Source organism: Struthio camelus, chromosome 15 (assembly GCF_040807025.1).
Source record: "Struthio camelus isolate bStrCam1 chromosome 15, bStrCam1.hap1, whole genome shotgun sequence".
Classification (NCBI taxonomy): Eukaryota; Metazoa; Chordata; class Aves; order Struthioniformes; family Struthionidae; genus Struthio; species Struthio camelus.
In genome coordinates this window covers 4810257-4827466 of record NC_090956.1, presented here as the reverse complement: position 1 = coordinate 4827466, position 17210 = coordinate 4810257, and the positions used below count along the sequence as shown (strand labels likewise).

At 65.1% G+C, this 17210-nt stretch overlaps 1 protein-coding gene across 1 annotated transcript; it reads left to right on the top strand.

Moving 5' to 3' along the window:
* The first annotated feature begins 1088 nt into the window (after window positions 1-1088).
* FSCN1 (fascin actin-bundling protein 1) lies at window positions 1089-14101 on the top strand. The gene is made up of 5 exons (XM_068908265.1): window positions 1089-1965; window positions 9676-9832; window positions 10563-10684; window positions 10948-11115; window positions 11490-14101. The coding sequence occupies exons 1-5, from the start codon at window positions 1143-1145 to the stop codon at window positions 11690-11692; spliced, it is 1473 nt and encodes a 490-aa protein (XP_068764366.1). The 5' UTR covers window positions 1089-1142; the 3' UTR covers window positions 11693-14101.
* The last annotated feature ends 3109 nt before the right edge of the window (window positions 14102-17210 follow it).

Genomic DNA, 17210 nt, shown 5'->3' with positions numbered 1-17210 from the left:
GCGAGGCCGTTGGGTTTTGCCTTTGCAAGCCAAACTGCTTCCCCTCCCGCAGCCCTTCGTGGCCTGCCAGCATCTCCTGCTCTGCGGTGTGCAGTTCGCATCCCCCAGGGACCGCATGCACAGGCCTCGCTGCTGCTTGGTGGAGGCCGTTTGGATGGCTCAGCGATGACGGCTGCGAGACGTGGCGTCACTCACCCTTCTCCCCGTTCTGCCCGTCAGCCCTGCAGCGTGGCTACCGCTCAGGGAGAGGCAGAGGGATGCAAGGGTGGGGGGGGCTCGCAATGCAAGGGGGGGGTGTGTCTTAAAATGTAGGCAGGGCCTTGCAATGTAGGGCAGGTCTTGCATTGCAGGGGGAGTCTTGCAAGGGAGGGGGTCTTGCAATGCACAGGGGACTCTTGAAATGTGGGGGGCATCTTGCAGTGCAGCAGGGGGGGTGTCTTGCAAGGCAGGAAGGGGTCTTGCAAGGCAGAGGGAAATTTTGCAATGTGGGGGGGACCTTGCATTGCAGGGGGGAATCTTGCAATGGAGGAAGGGTCTTGCAAGGCAGAGGGGGTCATGCAATGTCGGGGGGTCGTGTAATGCAGGAGGGGGACATGCAATGCAGAGGGGGGTGTGCAGTGTGGGGAGGGGTCGTGCAATGCGGGGGGGTCGTGCAATGCAGGAGGGGGACATGTAATGTGGGGGGATTTTGCAATGCAGGAGAGTCGTGCAATGTGTGGGGGGGTGCAGTGTGGGGGGTGTCGTGCAATATCGGGGGGTCATGTAATGCGGGGGGGACGTGCAATGCGGGGGGGGGTCTTGCAATGCAGAGAGGGGTGTGCAGTGCAGGGGGAGTCATGCCATACGGGGGGGGGTCGTGCAACGCGGGGGAGGGTCTGGCAGTGCAGGAGGGTCGTGCAAGGTAGAGGGGGGGTGTGCAGTGCGGGGCCGGGGTGGGGCGGGGGGCGTGCAATGCAGGAGGCCGGAGGGCAGCGCAGCGGGGGCCGGGCCGGGCGGCGGCGGCGGGCGGGGGTCGCGGCGGCGGCGGGGCGGCCCCGACGGCGGGGGGCGGCGCCGCGGCGGCGGCGCTATAAGGGCGGCGGGCGGGCGGGCGGGGCGGCGAGCGGCAGCGGCGGCGGCGAGCCGGCAGCAGCAGCAGCACCATGACGGCCAACGGCACCGCGGAGCCGGTGCAGATCCAGTTCGGGCTCATCAACTGCAGCAACAAGTACCTGACGGCGGAGGCCTTCGGCTTCAAGGTGAACGCCTCGGCCGCCAGCATGAAGAAGAAGCAGATCTGGACGCTGGAGCAGGACGGGGAGGACTCCAGCGCCGTGCTGCTCAAGAGCCACCTGGGCCGCTACCTGGCGGCCGACAAGGACGGCCGGGTGAGCTGCGACAGCGAGGAGCCGGGCCCCGACTGCCGCTTCCTCGTGGTGGCGCACGGCGACGGGCGCTGGTCGCTGCAGTCGGAGCCGCACCGCCGCTTCTTCGGCGGCACCGAGGACCGCCTCTCCTGCTTCGCCCCCGCCGTCTCGGCCGCCGAGAAGTGGAGCGTCCACCTGGCCATGCACCCGCAGGCCAACCTCTACAGCCTGGCCCGCAAGCGCTACGCGCACCTGGGCCCCCGCCGCGACGAGCTGGCCGTGGACCGCGACGTGCCCTGGGGCGTGGACGCGCTCATCACGCTGCTCTTCGTGGAGCAGCGCTACAGCCTGCAGAGCTGCGACCACCGCCTGCTGCGCCGCGACGGCCGCCTGGTCGCCGCCGCCGAGCCCGGCACCGCCTTCACCCTCGAGTTCCGCTGCGGCAAGGTGGCCTTCCGCGACGGGGAGGGCCGCTACCTCGCCCCCTCGGGGCCCAGCGGCACCCTCAAGGCGGGCAAGAGCGCCAAGGTGGGCAAGGACGAGCTCTTCGCCCTCGAGCAGAGCTGCCCCCAGGTCGTGCTCCGCGCCGGCAACGACCGCAACGTCTCCACCAGGCAAGGTAAGGGGCGGCCGGCGCGACGGGGCGCCCCCGGGGCAGCGCCTGCCCGGCCTGCTGGCCCCCTCGGCATCACCTCCCTGCCTCCCTCCGGTACGGCCACCCCCAGGGTGGCCCCCCCCCGCGATCCCTGGCATCGCCCCCCAGGGTCCCATCCCCCCCGCCTTCGCATCCCTCCAGCATCGTCGGCCGGAGCATTTCCCCCCCCCCCCCCCCCCCGCATCCTTCTGGCATCGCCTCCCCGGGGTCTTCCCCCCCCCCATCCCTCCCCCCCACCTCCCTGCAGCATCCCCTCCCCGGAGGCCATCGTCTCCCCGGCGCCCCCCCCCCCCCCCCATTGCTCCAGCCACCCTTCCCCGGGCTCTCTCGCCCACCTCCCTCCGGGGTTGTCCCGCTGGGCTCGCCCCCTCCACTGCCGCGGGGTACCCCGAGGCGCCCCCCCCCCGGGGCGGGGGGCACGGTTAGGGGCCTGCCCAGGGCCCGCGCCGGGGCGGTGCACGGCCTCCCCACCCGCTTCGGAAGGCGGCCGCGATGGCAGCTGGTGGCTGGCGCGTTGGTGGCCTTCTACCTGCCCAGCTCGTTGTGAACCCAACCCAACAAAAGCCTCGGCTCGGCTCCCCCTGCCCACCCCCTCCCCGCGCCCCCCTCCCCGCTCCGCCGCGCCAGCCCGAGTGGAGCGCTGTGATTGACGCGTCCCACCCAGCCCCTTGCCGCCGAGCTGGGGGGGCCCAGCGGGGACAGGAGGCGACGTGGCGGGGCGCGGGCAGCCCGCTCCCCTCCGGCAGCCCACGGTGGCTTTCCATAAACGGGTTTGCTGCTCCGCTGGCGTCCAGGGACGCCGCTTCGAGCTGCGCCAGGAAGACGCGACCCACGTCAAGGCGACACAAAGGCAGCTCTGCCTCCGCGCCTGCGGCTCCCGCTTGGGCAAGTCGCGCTGGGAGCCCGACTCCCTCTTCCTCACTTAAGCAGCAAGAACAAAGTGCTCTGGCTTCCGCGCCGCGCTCGCTGCGGACGGGCTTTGTGCGGGGCGGCCGCGTGGCTCGGCCGTCCCGGCACGCGGCCTCGCTCCGCCGGAGCCCTGGAGCACAACGCACCGCGAGCCCCTGCCTGGTTTCACCCCGGCGCCTCCGGTGAGGTTGCGGGTGGCAGGAGAAGCCTCCCACCTCGTTGCTTGAAAGGGGCTTTTTTTGAAGCCCTGGGGCCCGCCGAAGGGCGTCAGAGGCGCTGCTGGGGGCGTGCAGCCGCGTGCTGCGGCAGGGCCGGAGCCCGGGGCCGCGCAGGCAGGTCGCTGCACGCCGCGCGAGCGTGTCTCGCTGCTGACTCGCCCCAGCGTTGCCTCCATGAACAAGCACCGGGGATTTTTTTTATTTTTATTTTTTAATACAATATTCCAAGGTTGCAGCTTTGCCTCCATTTGCATCCGGGCAGCTTGTTGCAGTGATTTTTCTTTTTTTTTTAACCGCCTCCCCCCTTTCTGGCAGTAAACCATGCACTGCAATCTAGTATTTAAATCCAGGCGAATATTTGCAATATTGGCCCAGTGGCAGGGGCTGCTCGGGAGGCGGGGGTCGGGGCAGGGAGCGGGCGCCCTGCGCGGGGGAGGAAGGGCCGGCGAGGCCGCGCTGCTCCAGCCCTTTGTCCCTTGTGCGGGGAAAGGCAGCGGCGCCGGGGAGGGGGCCGGGGCAGCGGAGCATCCCTGCGGCGCGGGGACAAGGCGGGCTGCGGCGCGTGGCGGGGCCCTGCCGGCTTTGTGCGATTTGGCAGCGCTGCCCGGATGTTGGGGGGGGGGGAGGAGGAAGAGGAGGGGGGGGCGAAATCTCCCCAGCAACAGGGGTCTCTCGGCTCGCCGCCGTCCCTCTCCAAGAAAAATAAAGCAGCGGTGGGTTGGGAGGTGTGAAATGGGGGCTGGGAGGCTGCCGGAGGGCAGGGGGTGCCAGCGCCACCAGACCCCCCCCGGAGCGCCTCTGCCGAGCCCGCCGGCGGAGGCAGGAAGGGGGGGCTGCCACCGCTCGCCGCAGCCCCTCGGCGTCCCTTTTCCCCCATTGCAAGGACCCGCGGTGCCGAGTCGGGGAGCCGGTGGGGGGGATCTCACCCCTGCACCCCCCCGCCACAGGCCAAGCATGCCCTGGGGAGAGGATGTGCGAGCCCGCCCCGGATCTCGGGGGCAGCTCTGCAGCCATAAGGGCACGGGGGGGGGGTCTCGCTCGCCCCCCTCGCAGCCAGGGCAGCCGTTCCCGCCGGCCGGGCCGGGAGCTGCCGCCCCCCCCGGGCTCAGCTGCAGCCCCTTTGTGCAGGCTCGGCCCCCGTCGGCCTCTCCCGCGCTTCGCCTGCCGGAAAAGCGCTTTGTCCCAAGGTTAATTAGGAACCAGGCTAAAAACAAAAAACAAAAAAAAAAAAAAAAAACAAAAAACCCACACAACCACCACCCGCCGGCGGGAAGCTTTTCCCCCGCCGAGCCGATAAGCGCAGCCGGCTACGCTAAAGGCCGCCGGCGCTGCGCTGCGTTTCAGCTCGCGACGCGCAGCGGCGAGGGGCTGCTCGGTCCCGGCAAAGCCGGCGAGAGGCCGGGGCGAGCGCGGCGACGGCCGGGCTGTGCCCCCAGCAAGCGGAAACGGGAGCGCGGGCAGCCCGCGTCTGCCAGGCTGGACCCGCTCGGCCCCGGGGGGGGGAGCAGGGCAGCCCCGCGGGGGGGCAGCGGCCGAGAGCAGGCGGCTCGGGGAGTCCCCGGGCTTCTCGGGGCCGGAGCCCGGCCAGCCTCGGGGACAGCCGTGTCCCGGCAGCGCCTTGCAGCCGCCTCCCCCATCCCAGCCGAGCTGCGTCCCCGGCACGGCCGGTGTCCCCCGTGGTCCCCTGCACGTGGGGAGCTGGTGACGGGGACCTCCCAGCCCGCCCGGGCTTCGTCGTCCCCCGGCAGCACGGGCAGGGTCTGCTGGCAGCCGCGGAAGGACGGTGACGGCCGGCAGCCCGGGCCCTTCCTCAGCTCGCCAGTCGAGGGGGAAACGCGGGCTGGCGGAGGCGGCGGGGTTTCGCGCGTCCTGCCCGTCCTCCGGGCCCGGGGCCGCTTGCGACGGGCACCCAACGTGCTGGCGGCGGTGGGGAACGACGGAGGGTCCTTGAGAGCCCAGGTCTCAAGGTCAGCCTAATCTCACCTTAAAAATAAGCCTGGCTGGGGCGTTGCTGAGCGGAAGCCGGCCTCGGGGCTGGGCTGGCCGGCTCCTCTGCCGCCCTGCTGCTGCAACAAAGGGCCTTTGTGGGAGCCGGGGTCCCCCAGGGCAGAGCGCTGGCCTCCCCCCGGCCTCCCCCCCCCCGGCCGGCGGGGCTCCTGCCAGCCCTTCCGGCAGGGAGCAGGCAGAGGTGCGCCGCGGGGCATCGCTCCTTCCCCTTCCACCGCCGTGGCGAGGAAGCAGCGAGTTAGGAAACAGGGGATGGATTTTTTTTTTTTTTTCCTAGAAAAAAAGTTTTCCTAGAAAATTTTTTTTCCTATTTGACCCGTCTTTAACCTTGCAGAGCTGCGGCCAAGCGGAGGTGCTGCTGCCCAGCCCTGGTGCTGCCCGGGCAGCCACCCAGCTCTGCTGGGTGTTTCTCGTAGGTGCAAGACGTGTCCCGGGGCAAAGTCACCCCGAGCAGCTTTCCCTCCTGGAGGCAGGGAGGGGGCCCCTCTCCAGGCAGGTGCCAGATTGCCGCTCGCGGCGGGAAAAGGCCAGAGCGCCGCAGGGAAACTTGGCTAAACCGGTGGAGGCTGGCGGCGGTGCGGCCGGCCGCCTGGTTTGCTGGTGGCTCGGCCGCCAGGGCGGTAGGCGCCGGGGAGCTGCGGTCCCGCTTGGAGCAAAGGGAAGGAGCAATCCCCCGCTGCAGCCCCCGAGCGCCCCGGCCCAGGGCCCGGCTGCTCGGCGCGCCGGCTTCGGGCATTGCTGGGCAAGGCGACCGCAAGCTGGGCCGCCCGGAGCTCGCCGGGGGTTAGATGCTGATGCCGCCCCGCTCATCCCTCGACGGAGGCAAGCTCATGTCTTTTGGCCGTGACCACGTCTTTTTGGAACGGAGCCTCCTTGACTCTGTACAGTCGCAACGATGGGAAAAGGTGCATCCAGCGCCTGCTCCCATTGCTCTACCCCAAGTGCTGGGCTAAAACGCCAACTCTGGGCCGTGCTGCTGGCTCCCAAGCTCTAGAAACCAAACAAGCAGCCTGTGCACGTGCAGCTCCCCAGCTGCAGATGTGCCCTCGCCTCCCAGCTCTTCCTGTGCACCCAGCCGCCGTAGGGGTGAGCTGCATTTTAGCTGGACACTGCTTCGGTTCGGTCACACTGCTGCTTCCCAGTTGCCCCCCCGGACGCTTGGACCTGGCAGCACGGAGATGTTCTGCACGAGCCGGCACTGCTGTGGGAAACAGCTGCCCGTGGGTCCCCTCGGCTCCTTGTGAAGCCATGCTGCTTTCTGAGGTGGAGGAGCTCGTGTCTTTGCTGGGGAGAAGCAGGGAAGGGTGTCTGCTTGCTCCGTGCCCGGCTGCCGTCCTGGGAGCGCTGCGCACAAGAGCGGGAGCGGTGTGGGCAGGGACATCAGCCTTGCTAACCCAAGGTGTTGGCAGCAGTTGGAGACTTGGGCAGTTGAGGACTTGGGAAGTCGTTTCCCGCTCCGGCGTTCCTCCCCACGGCGCTGCCCCGGCTGTCCCCTCCTGGGAGCTCGAGCGCAGGGCGTCTGGGAGACTGATGCCGGCTCGCCGTGCGGAGCAGCTGAACGCTCGGCCCTGGCGGCACGATCGCTTGGCTCTTGTATCCAGGCTCCTGCAAACGCTGGTGCCAAATCCCCCGCCGTGCTGCAACTGCCTCCGTCAGTCCCGTCCTTCCTCCGCCCCCGAAGCAGAGATGTGAAGAACATGCTGCTTCACGCTCACTGGGTCCAGCCTCGACGTCTTTGCCTGGCAGACGTGCTACTGAGACCCGTCCAGCGAGCCAAACCTGCCATCGCTTGGGTTCTCCGAAGAGGTTGCAGAGCGCAGCTCGGAAGGCACCCGGCACGGGGATTTTCCAGGGCTGGGAGCGTCTCGGACGGAGCCGGCTGCTCCCGCTCCACCTTCCTGCCGCCGAAGCGGCGTGCTCGGTCCCCCTCCTGCCTCCAGCTTTAATTAGCAGCTGAAGTCAAGGTCAGGGAGAGTTGTGGTGGCTGCAGACTCTGAATTTACCAAGCGCTGTAATTAACCTTCGGCGGTGGCGGTAACGGCAGCGACTTTGCAGGGTGCAGGAGCTGGAACGACGCCGGGGGCCGGGCACGTCCGACGGCTGGATGCCCGGGCTGCAGCAGACGTTCGGAGGAGCCGGGCAACGCTCTCCAAGAGCGGCTGCCAGCCGGGACCCTCCTGCCTTTCCGCGGCGAGGCTCGTCCAGCCGGCAGCGTTGCTCCGATTCTGCACGGCTCCGACCCCCCAAACCTCCTGCCCGGGCTCCGTTACAGCCCTTGGAAGCCTCCTGCTGCCAGAGCCTTGATCGCATTCCTTTCCGCTGAGTCGGCGTAACCCAACCCAGCGGGGCTTTGAGGAGGGGGTGCTGCTCGCTGGCGCGCTCAGCAAGGGGGGTCTCGCCCTCGGAGTCGGGCAAAGGCTGCTTCGGCCAAGGCGGCACCGGCGGCACCAGCATCACGCGTTCGGCCCTTCCTGCGAGCAGTGCCTGGAGGCAGAGCCACATCTCGGGGCTGAGAGCAGCCTGGCTTGGCCCGTCTTCCCCAGCGGGAGGGCAAAAAAATCAAAACCACCCGTTTCCCTCCGCCGGGCAGAAACGGGCCGGGGCCGGACCGCGGGGCAGTGGGCGCCAGCGAGCTCCTGCAACGAGGGACAGGGCCGTCGCTGAGCAGAGCGACCCGGCTGCAAGCTGCCCGTCCGCCGCCAGCAGTCCCGGCTGCCCCCCGTGACGCCCCAGCCAGCCCCTGCGACAGCTCCAGCCGGTCCCCAGCTCCCCCCCGCTATGCTTTACCCCCCGCTTTGCACCCCTTTTTGCTGCCTTTGCCCTTCCCGGGAACCCCCCCAGCCCGCTGCGGGGCACGGAGGGGGGCACAGCGCTCTGGGGTCCTGCTGCGGGGACACGGGTGGCCCTGGCAAGCAGAGCCGGGTGGCCGCTGCCTGCCGGGCGCTTTGCACCTGGGCGGCTGCAGAAGGTGTTGAGAGAGGCCCGGCTGGCCAAAAGGCAGCAGCGCGGGCGGTAGCCTGGAGAGGACATGACGGTTTAGGCCTGGCAGATAAGACTGCAGACAACAAAGGAAAGCCTTCAGAGCCTAATCCCCTTTGAAAGGGGTGCGGGGCAGAAATGCAAACTGGTGGTAGTCTGGAGCTGGGGAGCAGATAGCGGGGGCCTGGCAGCGCTGTTGAATGCAGATGCGTGTTTGGAGATGCAGATCGCCGATCTGGCGGTCTGGAGCCGCCAGGTAGGTGTCTGACACAACCGCCGCGGGGTGTTGGTGGAGGAGTTTCCATTTCAAAGAGCAGCAAGCGCAGCGTATCTGGTGAACTGTTCCCTCTGTAAAGGCGGTGTTTCCTTCCACGGATGTTCAGCTTCCTCTGAACAGAGCGGAGGGGGCTTTGCTGCTGGACTTACAGTGCAAAAAGGGCCGCGAAGGGCGCAACCTCCAAAACCCGCAGCACCTAGTGCGTGCTGCAATGCCCACGAGCGCAGAACCTGAGAAACCAGGAGGCAAAACAGCGGCGACGGTGCCGGCGCGGGGGCCGAGCACCCTGGCTGGCGCGGCTGCGCCGGGAGCAGGCACGCAGGGCCGCGCCGCCCCCGGGCTCGGGGACCCGGGCGGGTGGGAGCGCAAAGACCTCGCAGTGGCCCTTCATGTGCTTTAAAGCGCTGGGAGGCGCGGGAACAGGGGTGCCTGCACCCGGCTCCCTCTTTGCAACCCACCGCTGGCTGCTCTTCTCTTTTGCCTGCTTTAGCTCCCAGCTCCAGCTTGTGGCTCGCATCCCAGAAGCATTTTTGGGCAAAAAATCTGCCCTGTTTGGCCCCGGTAGCCCTGACTAAGCAGATTTTCTCGGGGTAAACGCCTGTGGGCAGGTGCGTGGGTGGCCTGGCGTGACGGGGCGGGTGGCCGCAGCAGCGGGGTGCCCCGTTGCCCCGACCCGTGGAGCTGGGGGACCGCAGGGGACCCGCAGCTTTGCCAGGGCCGCAGAAGGGCTCGGGTGCCCCAGGGCTACCTGGGCTCAGCCCGCTCTCCCTCACCTCCCTAACGGACTTGGACAACTCGCAGACGAGAAACGGCGCCACGGTCTTTAAACATGCCATGAGCTGGCAATTCATAGGTGATGCAGTGGCCTCTGCTAATGGGTTGAGTAACCTGGCTGTCACCTCTTAGGGAAAAAACTACAGTGCTTTCACTTGTGAAATATCTAAGTTCGTCTTCACTTGGTGTTTAACCATAACGGAGCCTCGGGGTCCCGGGCTGAAGCTCGCCGCTGTTTCAGCTCAGCCTGTAAGGCTCATTTCTGGCCTGATACTCCAGGACCCGAAGGAAAACCCAGGTTTGAACCCACAGTGCCTTTGGGGAGGCCACGTGTGGGGGACTTGGGTGCTGCCAAAGCACGCTCAGGCGAGCGGGAACCAGCCCCCCAGCTCTTGCACCCGCGTTCCCCAGGTCCCCTCCGCGCGCGGACCCGCACGAGGCGCTGCTGGAGCCCCGGGGCCACCAGCTCCGTCCGCCGGTCGGTCCCCCCTCACTGCCTCTGCCCCGCAGGGATGGACCTCTCCGCCAACCAGGATGAGGAGGGCGACCAGGAGACCTACCAGCTGGAGATCAACAAGGACACCAAGAAATGCGCCTTCAGGACCTACACTGGGAAGTACTGGACCCTCACCTCCAACGGGGGCATCCAGTCCACAGCCTCCACAAAGTGAGTCCCGCGGGGGGTCTCTCCAGGCCTCCGTGCCCCCCATGGCTGGGGCTGGCTGCTTTGGGCACCTTTGGCATGACGCACCCTGGGAAGGGGGAGCGGAGGGCTTGGGAGCAGCCGTCCCCTCTGCCCCAGCCGCCTCCCCTTCTCCCGAGGCCGTTCCCAGGGGCGCAGGTATTTTGTAGCCACCCCACGACGGCAGCGCAAGCAGCGGACAAGCCTAGACACTTGCCTTCAAACGCTTCCTTTGCAAGGAAGCACGTTCCCTGGAAAGCCAGATCTAAGCCTGGGCTTGCTGTGAGATGCTCGGGAATTCCCTTGGGCCACGTAATCTTTCCCAGCAGGCTGGGTTGTCAAAACGCTTACCCTGCAGTTAAACCTGGCTGCAGGAGCTAGTTGAAAGCCAGGCTGAAACCCCAAAGTGCATTTAGCTTCCTTCCCTCCTGCTGCCTCTGCTCACCCAGGGAGAGCACTGCTGGAAAGACGACTTCCTATCAGGATAGTCACTGCAGCGTTGCCTGGTATTAAAGGATAAATTAAGCGAATCCAGAAAGCCAAATCTCGTCTTGGCAGCACAAGTGATTTTGAGCATGCAAAGGTGCACTTAGCAATGCTCCTCAGAGCCAGACTACCCGGCAGCACCTCCCGGCGCCCCTGCCTCGTGCCGGAGCGGGCGAGCTCTGCCGAGCGGCGGCCCCCCTGACCGGCCGCTGCTCCCTCTGCCCGGCAGGAACGCTAGCTGCTACTTCGACATCGAGTGGTGCGACAAGCGCATCACCCTGAAAGCCGCCAACGGCAAGTACGTGACGGCGAAGAAGAACGGGCAGCTGGCGGCCTCCATGGAGACGGCGGGTAAGGATTGCCCCCGTGCCCAGCTCGGGGGGCTGGAGAGGACGGGGCAACACGCTGGGGTGGGAAACCTTCCCCAGACGGACTCCTCTTCCCACCGCGGTTGGAAGCAACAAAGCGTATTTTCTTAACAACTCCGAGGAAATACCCTCTGCTGCTGAAGGGGCCGGCCGGCCCCGCTCCCTCGCCGGCGCCCGCCGGCCGCGGGGACCCGGGTCTGCCGTGCCTCGGCCTCTCCTCACGCCCGCCTCTGCCTCCCCGCGCAGGCGAGACCGAGTACTTCGTGATGAAGCTCATCAACAGGCCCATCATCGTCCTCCGCGGGGAGCACGGCTTCATCGGCTGCCGCAAGGTGACCGGCACCCTCGACTCCAACCGCTCCTCCTACGACGTCTTTCAGCTGGAGTTCAACGATGGCGCGTACAACATCAAAGGTAAGCCCGGCGGGGCGGACGCGCTTCGGCCGGCGGTGATTTCTTACTAGCGCCCATCCGGGGCGGGGGAAGCAAGGCGAGATCGCCCCGCACGGCCGTGCTCCACCTCCTGCCTTTAAGCCTTTTCGCCTTACCCGTTTCAGTGAGCGCTAGTTTTGGCCGCTTTCCTGGAAACTATGTCACCTCTGCCCGTTTGGGGGGCGAGCCAGAACTGCTAGTGATGAACCAAACCCTGTGGTCGGTCCCGGGCTGCTCCAGAGCCCACTGGCAGCCCGGGGCTCGGCCACGGGGGGGTTTCCGAGGCTCTGCCGGGATTTTGCCGTCGGAGCGGTCGCTCACGGGGGCCGCGTTGTCTCCCCTCCCTCTGCCCGCAGATGCCACCGGGAAGTACTGGATGGTGGGGAACGAGTCGTCCGTCACCAGCAGCAGCGATACGCCCGTGGACTTCTTTTTTGAGTTCTGCGACTATAACAAAGTGGCTATCAAAATCAATGGCAAATACCTGAAGGGTGACCATGCCGGCGTCCTCAAGGCATCCGCCGACGCCATTGACGCCTCTACCCTCTGGGAATATTAATGCACTTTAGCGTACCTCCCATTGCCAACTTCTCTTTCCCCTGTCTTTTTTGTTCCTCCTCTCTGTACAAGGATTTTCAGACCGGCTTGCCCTCCCCTCCCGCCGTAGAACCCAGTGCGTTGTGGTGGAGGTGGGTCTCCCTTAAGCTCCTTCAGAACTGGATAAATTAACCTGGAGAACGTGGTGCAGCCTGCCTATAGATTTGTAGAGGGGTCTCTCTCTCTCTCCCCTGCCTCCTTCCAGGCTCGCTCGCCTTGGAAAGTCACTGCCGTACCCCGTCCCGGCCCTGAGCATCGCCTACGTAGGTTTTTTTCCCCCCTCTCCTGTATTGAAAAAGGGAATAAGGTCACCTCTGTGCTCTCGTACGCCATATCAGCGCCGGCACCATCTCGCTCGGTCCTGCCGGCGTCCCCGCGGCCATCCCACGCAGCCTAAAGCTGGACAATCTCCCGGAGAACCTGTCCCACGCTAGCATCCCTCAAACCAAGGGAGGCCAGAGACCACGCTAGGCTAAACCTGCTCTTCCTGGCTCCAGGAAGGCATCGTCTCGCCTCTCTTGGCTTTTAAAGATTTTTCCATCCTTAGCTGAGGCATAAGAGGTGACCTTACATATCAAAACGTCCCTGGGATGGGGCTGGCACACGCCGGCAAGCGTGTAGGGTTAGCGAGTGTAACTCCCACCGCCGTACAGGTGATGTACCGAGAAACTATTTTAGAGTGATACTGTCTGGAAAGCCTCAGACCTTCATCTCTGGAGTCCCGCACTCCTTTCAAATGGGGTTGTCCCTCTGCCCCCGCCTGCGCTCCTAGTTGCTGAAGGAACATCTCAGACCCCGTCAGTGGGTATCAGCAGGAGCCCAAGGCAGCTCCCCCGGTCCCCAGGGCTCATCGCACGGCTGCGCCTGGAAAGGGACCAGCACCGCGCTGGGTAGGGCTGTCTGGCTTCGACCCAGCCCCCCTCCGGCGCGGGGAGTCTTGTGTCCCCAGAGGTCTTTCGAGAGGCGCTTGCCCTCCTCCCAGGCCTCCTCTGCTGCGGCCAGCCGCGCGCCTGGCCGCTCTCGTGGCGCCGGGTCTCAGCGGCGGCCGCGCCGCGAGCCCCGGGAGCCCGGGCCGCGGGGAGCGCAAGCGCGGCTGGCAGAGACAACCTACCCTGGGCGGTGGCTGGAAGCATGAACTGCAGATTTTGGTTTACAGAATAGAAAAGTTTGTAGCAAACTTTGCACAGCGGTATCTGTTCAGTACTTTTTTTTTTTTCCCCCCCCCTCTCCTCATAACCTGGAACGGTGAACGTAATCGCCGAGCACCTAATGCTGAATTACGAGCTGCCCGTCGCGACGGCTGCCCCCTCGGTGATCCTGCCCGAGGCGGGCAGCCACCTGGTCCCGCCGACCCAAGGGGCACCTCTGCTTTGACAGCACGTCATCTCAACTTTACTGGAAGCAGAAAAATGACCAAAACAGTATTTTTGTTAGTTATCTATTTATATATGCTCGCCATGGCACTGTGTTACCGGCTGTTGTCTGTAATAGGTCTGCATTAGCGTAAAATGTGAACGTTTGTAACGGGTGATGCTAACGTGTTCTTTAGGGTGTTGAAAGGCACTTTATCCTTTGGGGCCTTCCAAGGGGGGGATTGCCTCCTTGCCAACGCTCCCGTCGGCCTCGGCCGCCCCGGGAGGGAGAGCCGCCGCGCGCGAGCCGGTCGTCAGCTCTCGGGCGGCCGGCCGGCTCCGGCGAGCCCGACCGCCGGCGCTCGCCGCCGTGCCGAACGCAAGGCCGGTGCCTCTCGCCAGAGGCGAGGAAGGGGCTCGTAAGCCTTAAAGCCATCTCGCTGCCGTAGGGATCCCTCCGTAGGAGCTTGGTGCTACGCTCTCGGCTCGGGGAGCCGCTCACCCTTCCCCTGCGAGGGGAAGGGCAATAACTCAGAGACGGGTCCCGCGCGCCCACCGGGGACCCCAGCCACACCGTCGGGACTCTACCTCGGCTCTAGCTCTCCAACCCAGCCGCTGGCTTCGCTCGCGCGGTCCAACGCAACCCGTTGCGCGGGGACAAAAGTGCCTCTCAAAGGGCCAAGTGTCTTGGTGAAACCCTGAGTGACCCTGTGACTCGGCTCAGACTTTTGGCTGGCCTTCACACCCACCGTGTCGCCTCTTCCCCCTGTTCCTAGTCGCAGTTTGAACCATGTAACTCCTGCTCTGGCTTCTTCCATGTGACGCTAGGTCAAGAATTTCTCCTGTCTCCTCTTTATCGGGTGTCGTGACTCTCTGAAAACATCTCACTCTGAAATTAAGTTTTGGGGGTTTTTTTTGTTGTTGGGTTTTTTTTTAATTTTTTTTTTTTTGTAAGTGCCATTTGTATAACTTAAAAATAGCTTCAAATGGAGAAAGACGAATAAAAACCGGCATTCGGAGAGGAGAGCTCGCTGTGTGGTTTATCAGGAGGCCCTGGCTCCGTGCCCGCGCTGGCTGGTGCTTTGGGCCCCATCGCTGCTCCCGGCGGGAGCTCGGGCGCCTGGAGCCCGCAGCCCCCGTCCAGCCAGAGGAGCGGTGGTGGCTCCACCCCAGCATCTCCGGTGGCACCTGCGACCTCTAGCTGGCTCTGGGGGTCTGGGGTGACTACAGCCGCACATCGGGGAGGGAACGTAGACCAACAGGCTCATCTCTCCACCGAGCGGGCTTAAAACCGGAGCCCCCGGGATTCACCCCCTGCTGCGGCACAGCCCCAGTGCCACCTCCTCCGGGAGACCCCGGGGTGCAGGAGACCCCCAAGGTGCAGGGGACCGGGCTTCCTCCTGCCGAGACGGCGTTTCGCTGCCTGGAGGCAGCGCCCGAACAAGCCTGAGCGCGGAGGAGCCCGGCAAACCCACCAACTCTCGCCAAAAACGTTGTTTTTTTCCCCAGGCCGGATATCGCCCTGCCCATACGACAGCTCCGAGGGGGAGGCGCTGGCCGGGAGCGATGGGCCGGGGTGCTCGGCGCCGCAGGGGTATCGCGGGTCCCGCGCGGGCGATAGACGCCCTCCTCCTCTGCTCCGCGAGATGGAGAAGAGGAGGGGGGGAAACCCCCAAATCCCCTTATCGCGTGAAGGGGGGGAAAAGCCCATCTGCTCGCAGCCCGCCTGCCCCGGGCTCTCCCCGCCGCAGGCGCCCGCTGAACCGCCCCGGCCGAGCTGCCCAACGCAGAGCATCCCGCGGGAAGCCCCCGCCGGGCCGAGCCGAAACGCCGCGTCCGGCCGAAGGAGAGGCAGGTGCCTCTGCCGGCCGGGGCGGCGGCGGAGCAGGTCCCTGCCCGCGTGGGCACGGCCATCGCCCCCGACGGCGCTTCCTCCGCTCCCACCCACTGCGCTGGGGCACCCCCCAGAACACCACCGGCCCTCCCTGGCCTACCCAGCTCCTCTGCTCCTGCCGTAGCTCCAGCGCCTTCCTCTCCCTCCTCCTCCTCTCTGCCCGGCAGGAGGAGGCACCTGGCCAGGCTGATCAGGGCCGTGCACAGCTTTCAGCTGGGGCTGTTTTGCCCAGCCCAAACTCCCAGGCAGCTCCCAGCCCTTCACCCAGCCTGGAGCAACTGCCATACCTTAATTTGCGGTGCATTAAATAGCAATTACCTGCAGCAGGGAGAAAGCGCGCTAGAGCCAGCTGGGCTGCCTCCAGCGCTGCCCGGGTACCGCAAGCGCCTTCTCCCCTTCGGGCTGCTGCAGATGCAAAATGGAAGCAGCTGTTGCTCTTGCACAGATGCAGACCCCCAAGGCAGCCTGCGCGCTGCCCCGAGGTGCCCGAGCACCCGCAGCGGGCTGGCCCGCAGCCCCGGTCGCCTCGTAGCAGCAGTCATCAGCAGCGTTTCTACCAGCCGTGAGGCCCTGCTGAATTGCAGCCTGCGCTGGGCTCGGCCCCACGGACGTCTCCTCTCGGAGACCCTCGCGGAGCAGGACGGCTCCGGCCGGCGCAGGGGCTCAGCTCTTCCGCACGGGCGCCCGTCTGCGCCGCGCAACGCCTAACACCACCGCCCAGCGCGGGCACCTCACCGATGCACCCTTTTTGGCCCGCTGGATTTTTAAAATTTAAAGCTCATCAAGCAGAACGGCTCCGGGGGCTTTGAGGGCCTGGCACGGCCCAAAAACGCAGCTGGGAGAGGCAGCGCTGCGATCTCGGTCTTAGGAGGGACTTCTAGCTTTAGGCAGGTACTAGAGCAACCGGGGACTGAACAAACGACGGATGTTATTTCACTGCAGACAGGGCAAAATTAAGGCCGTGTAAACTTGGCGTTGAGCATCTTCCGGTTCCCGCGCGCCCACTTCTGCACCCTCAGCAACGTCCCTTTGTCGGAGCCGTGCACGTGCCGCCGGTCCGGATGGGAGCACGGAGAGCGGCCGGGCAGGCGCACGCCGCGCTCCCCGCGCTGCGCCCCCAGCGGGTCCCTCTGCACAAAGGCTGGCGGCAGCTGAACAACAAGGGCTGCCTTGAGCCCTCCGCGAAAGCCAGCCCCTTCGGTTTGATCGGAGGCGGCGGCTTTATTGACGGTTTGGAGCAAGGACGGCCTTGCCGAGTAATCAGCAGTAAGCCGAGCCTATCTCGGGACAAAGCCTTCCCCGGCGAACAGCAGTTGTGCAGTGCAGCACAGCGGCGTAACCCAGCCCTGGCCGAGGTTTTAGATCTCGGTGTAGCTGCAACAGGTAAAACCCAGGGAGCCACCATGCCCGAGGCTACCCTCTGCCCATCTTAAGGCTTAAGGGGGAAAAAAAAAAAAAACCCCATACACATACACAACCACACGCCATGTTGTCGAGGCAGCAGCAGCCCCCTCTCCTCCTCCTCCGAGACCCTCCGTGGCTGCGGAGGAGACCCTGGGAAAGCAAGGCTTTTACGCCCATGGCATTTACAACCCGCAGTGCATTCCCCTCCATGCTGCTTTCTCCACCAGCAGCTCCAAATCACTGCTGCTTTCTTCCTATTTCCAATTTTAGGGCACAACTGACCGGGGCCAGCGGCTTCAGCTATGTCTCTTCCTCCATATGTATTTTAGGGCAAAAACCACTCTTTGCTATACACGTTTCGGGAGCGAAGAGAGCTGCAGAAATCCCGCCCTGTGCCTAACGCGCCCGCCTGTCTCAGCAAGCCCCCGAGCTGCCAACACACATTTCCGCTTGTTTTTAAGACCCGAGGAACCCAGAGTCTGTATTTACCATCAGTCCTGCAAAGGGGGAAAGTCCCCACGCCCCTTCCCCCCTTGAAAAAAATCCTACTTCTATAGTCCTGGTTTCCATTTAAAGGAGCAACTGGAAACCATTTTATATTCCGTTCAGTTTTTCCTCAAAAGCATTTGGAACATATTAAGCTTTTACAGGAGGGTTAAATGTTTTTGCCTTGGAACTTTTACAGTTTTTAACCGCTCGGGCTGAGATCTGGCAAAACAATTCCTGCTTGCTCTCCCGTCTATCTGCTGCTGCCTATAATTACCCTCAACATCAAAACAGCACGTTTCTGGTGGAAGGACAATGTTTCCGCAGCAACAAAAGCACAGAAG

Bases quoted from the DNA above. Each gene is read 5' to 3' on its own strand.
- FSCN1 (XM_068908265.1), top strand. From the start codon at position 1,143: ATGACGGCCAACGGCACCGCGGAGCCGGTGCAGATCCAGTTCGGGCTC. The intron at 1,966-9,675 runs GTAAGGGGCGGC...TCTGCCCCGCAG, and splicing joins CAACGTCTCCACCAGGCAAG to GGATGGACCTCTCCGCCAAC. The intron at 9,833-10,562 runs GTGAGTCCCGCG...TCTGCCCGGCAG, and splicing joins CAGTCCACAGCCTCCACAAA to GAACGCTAGCTGCTACTTCG.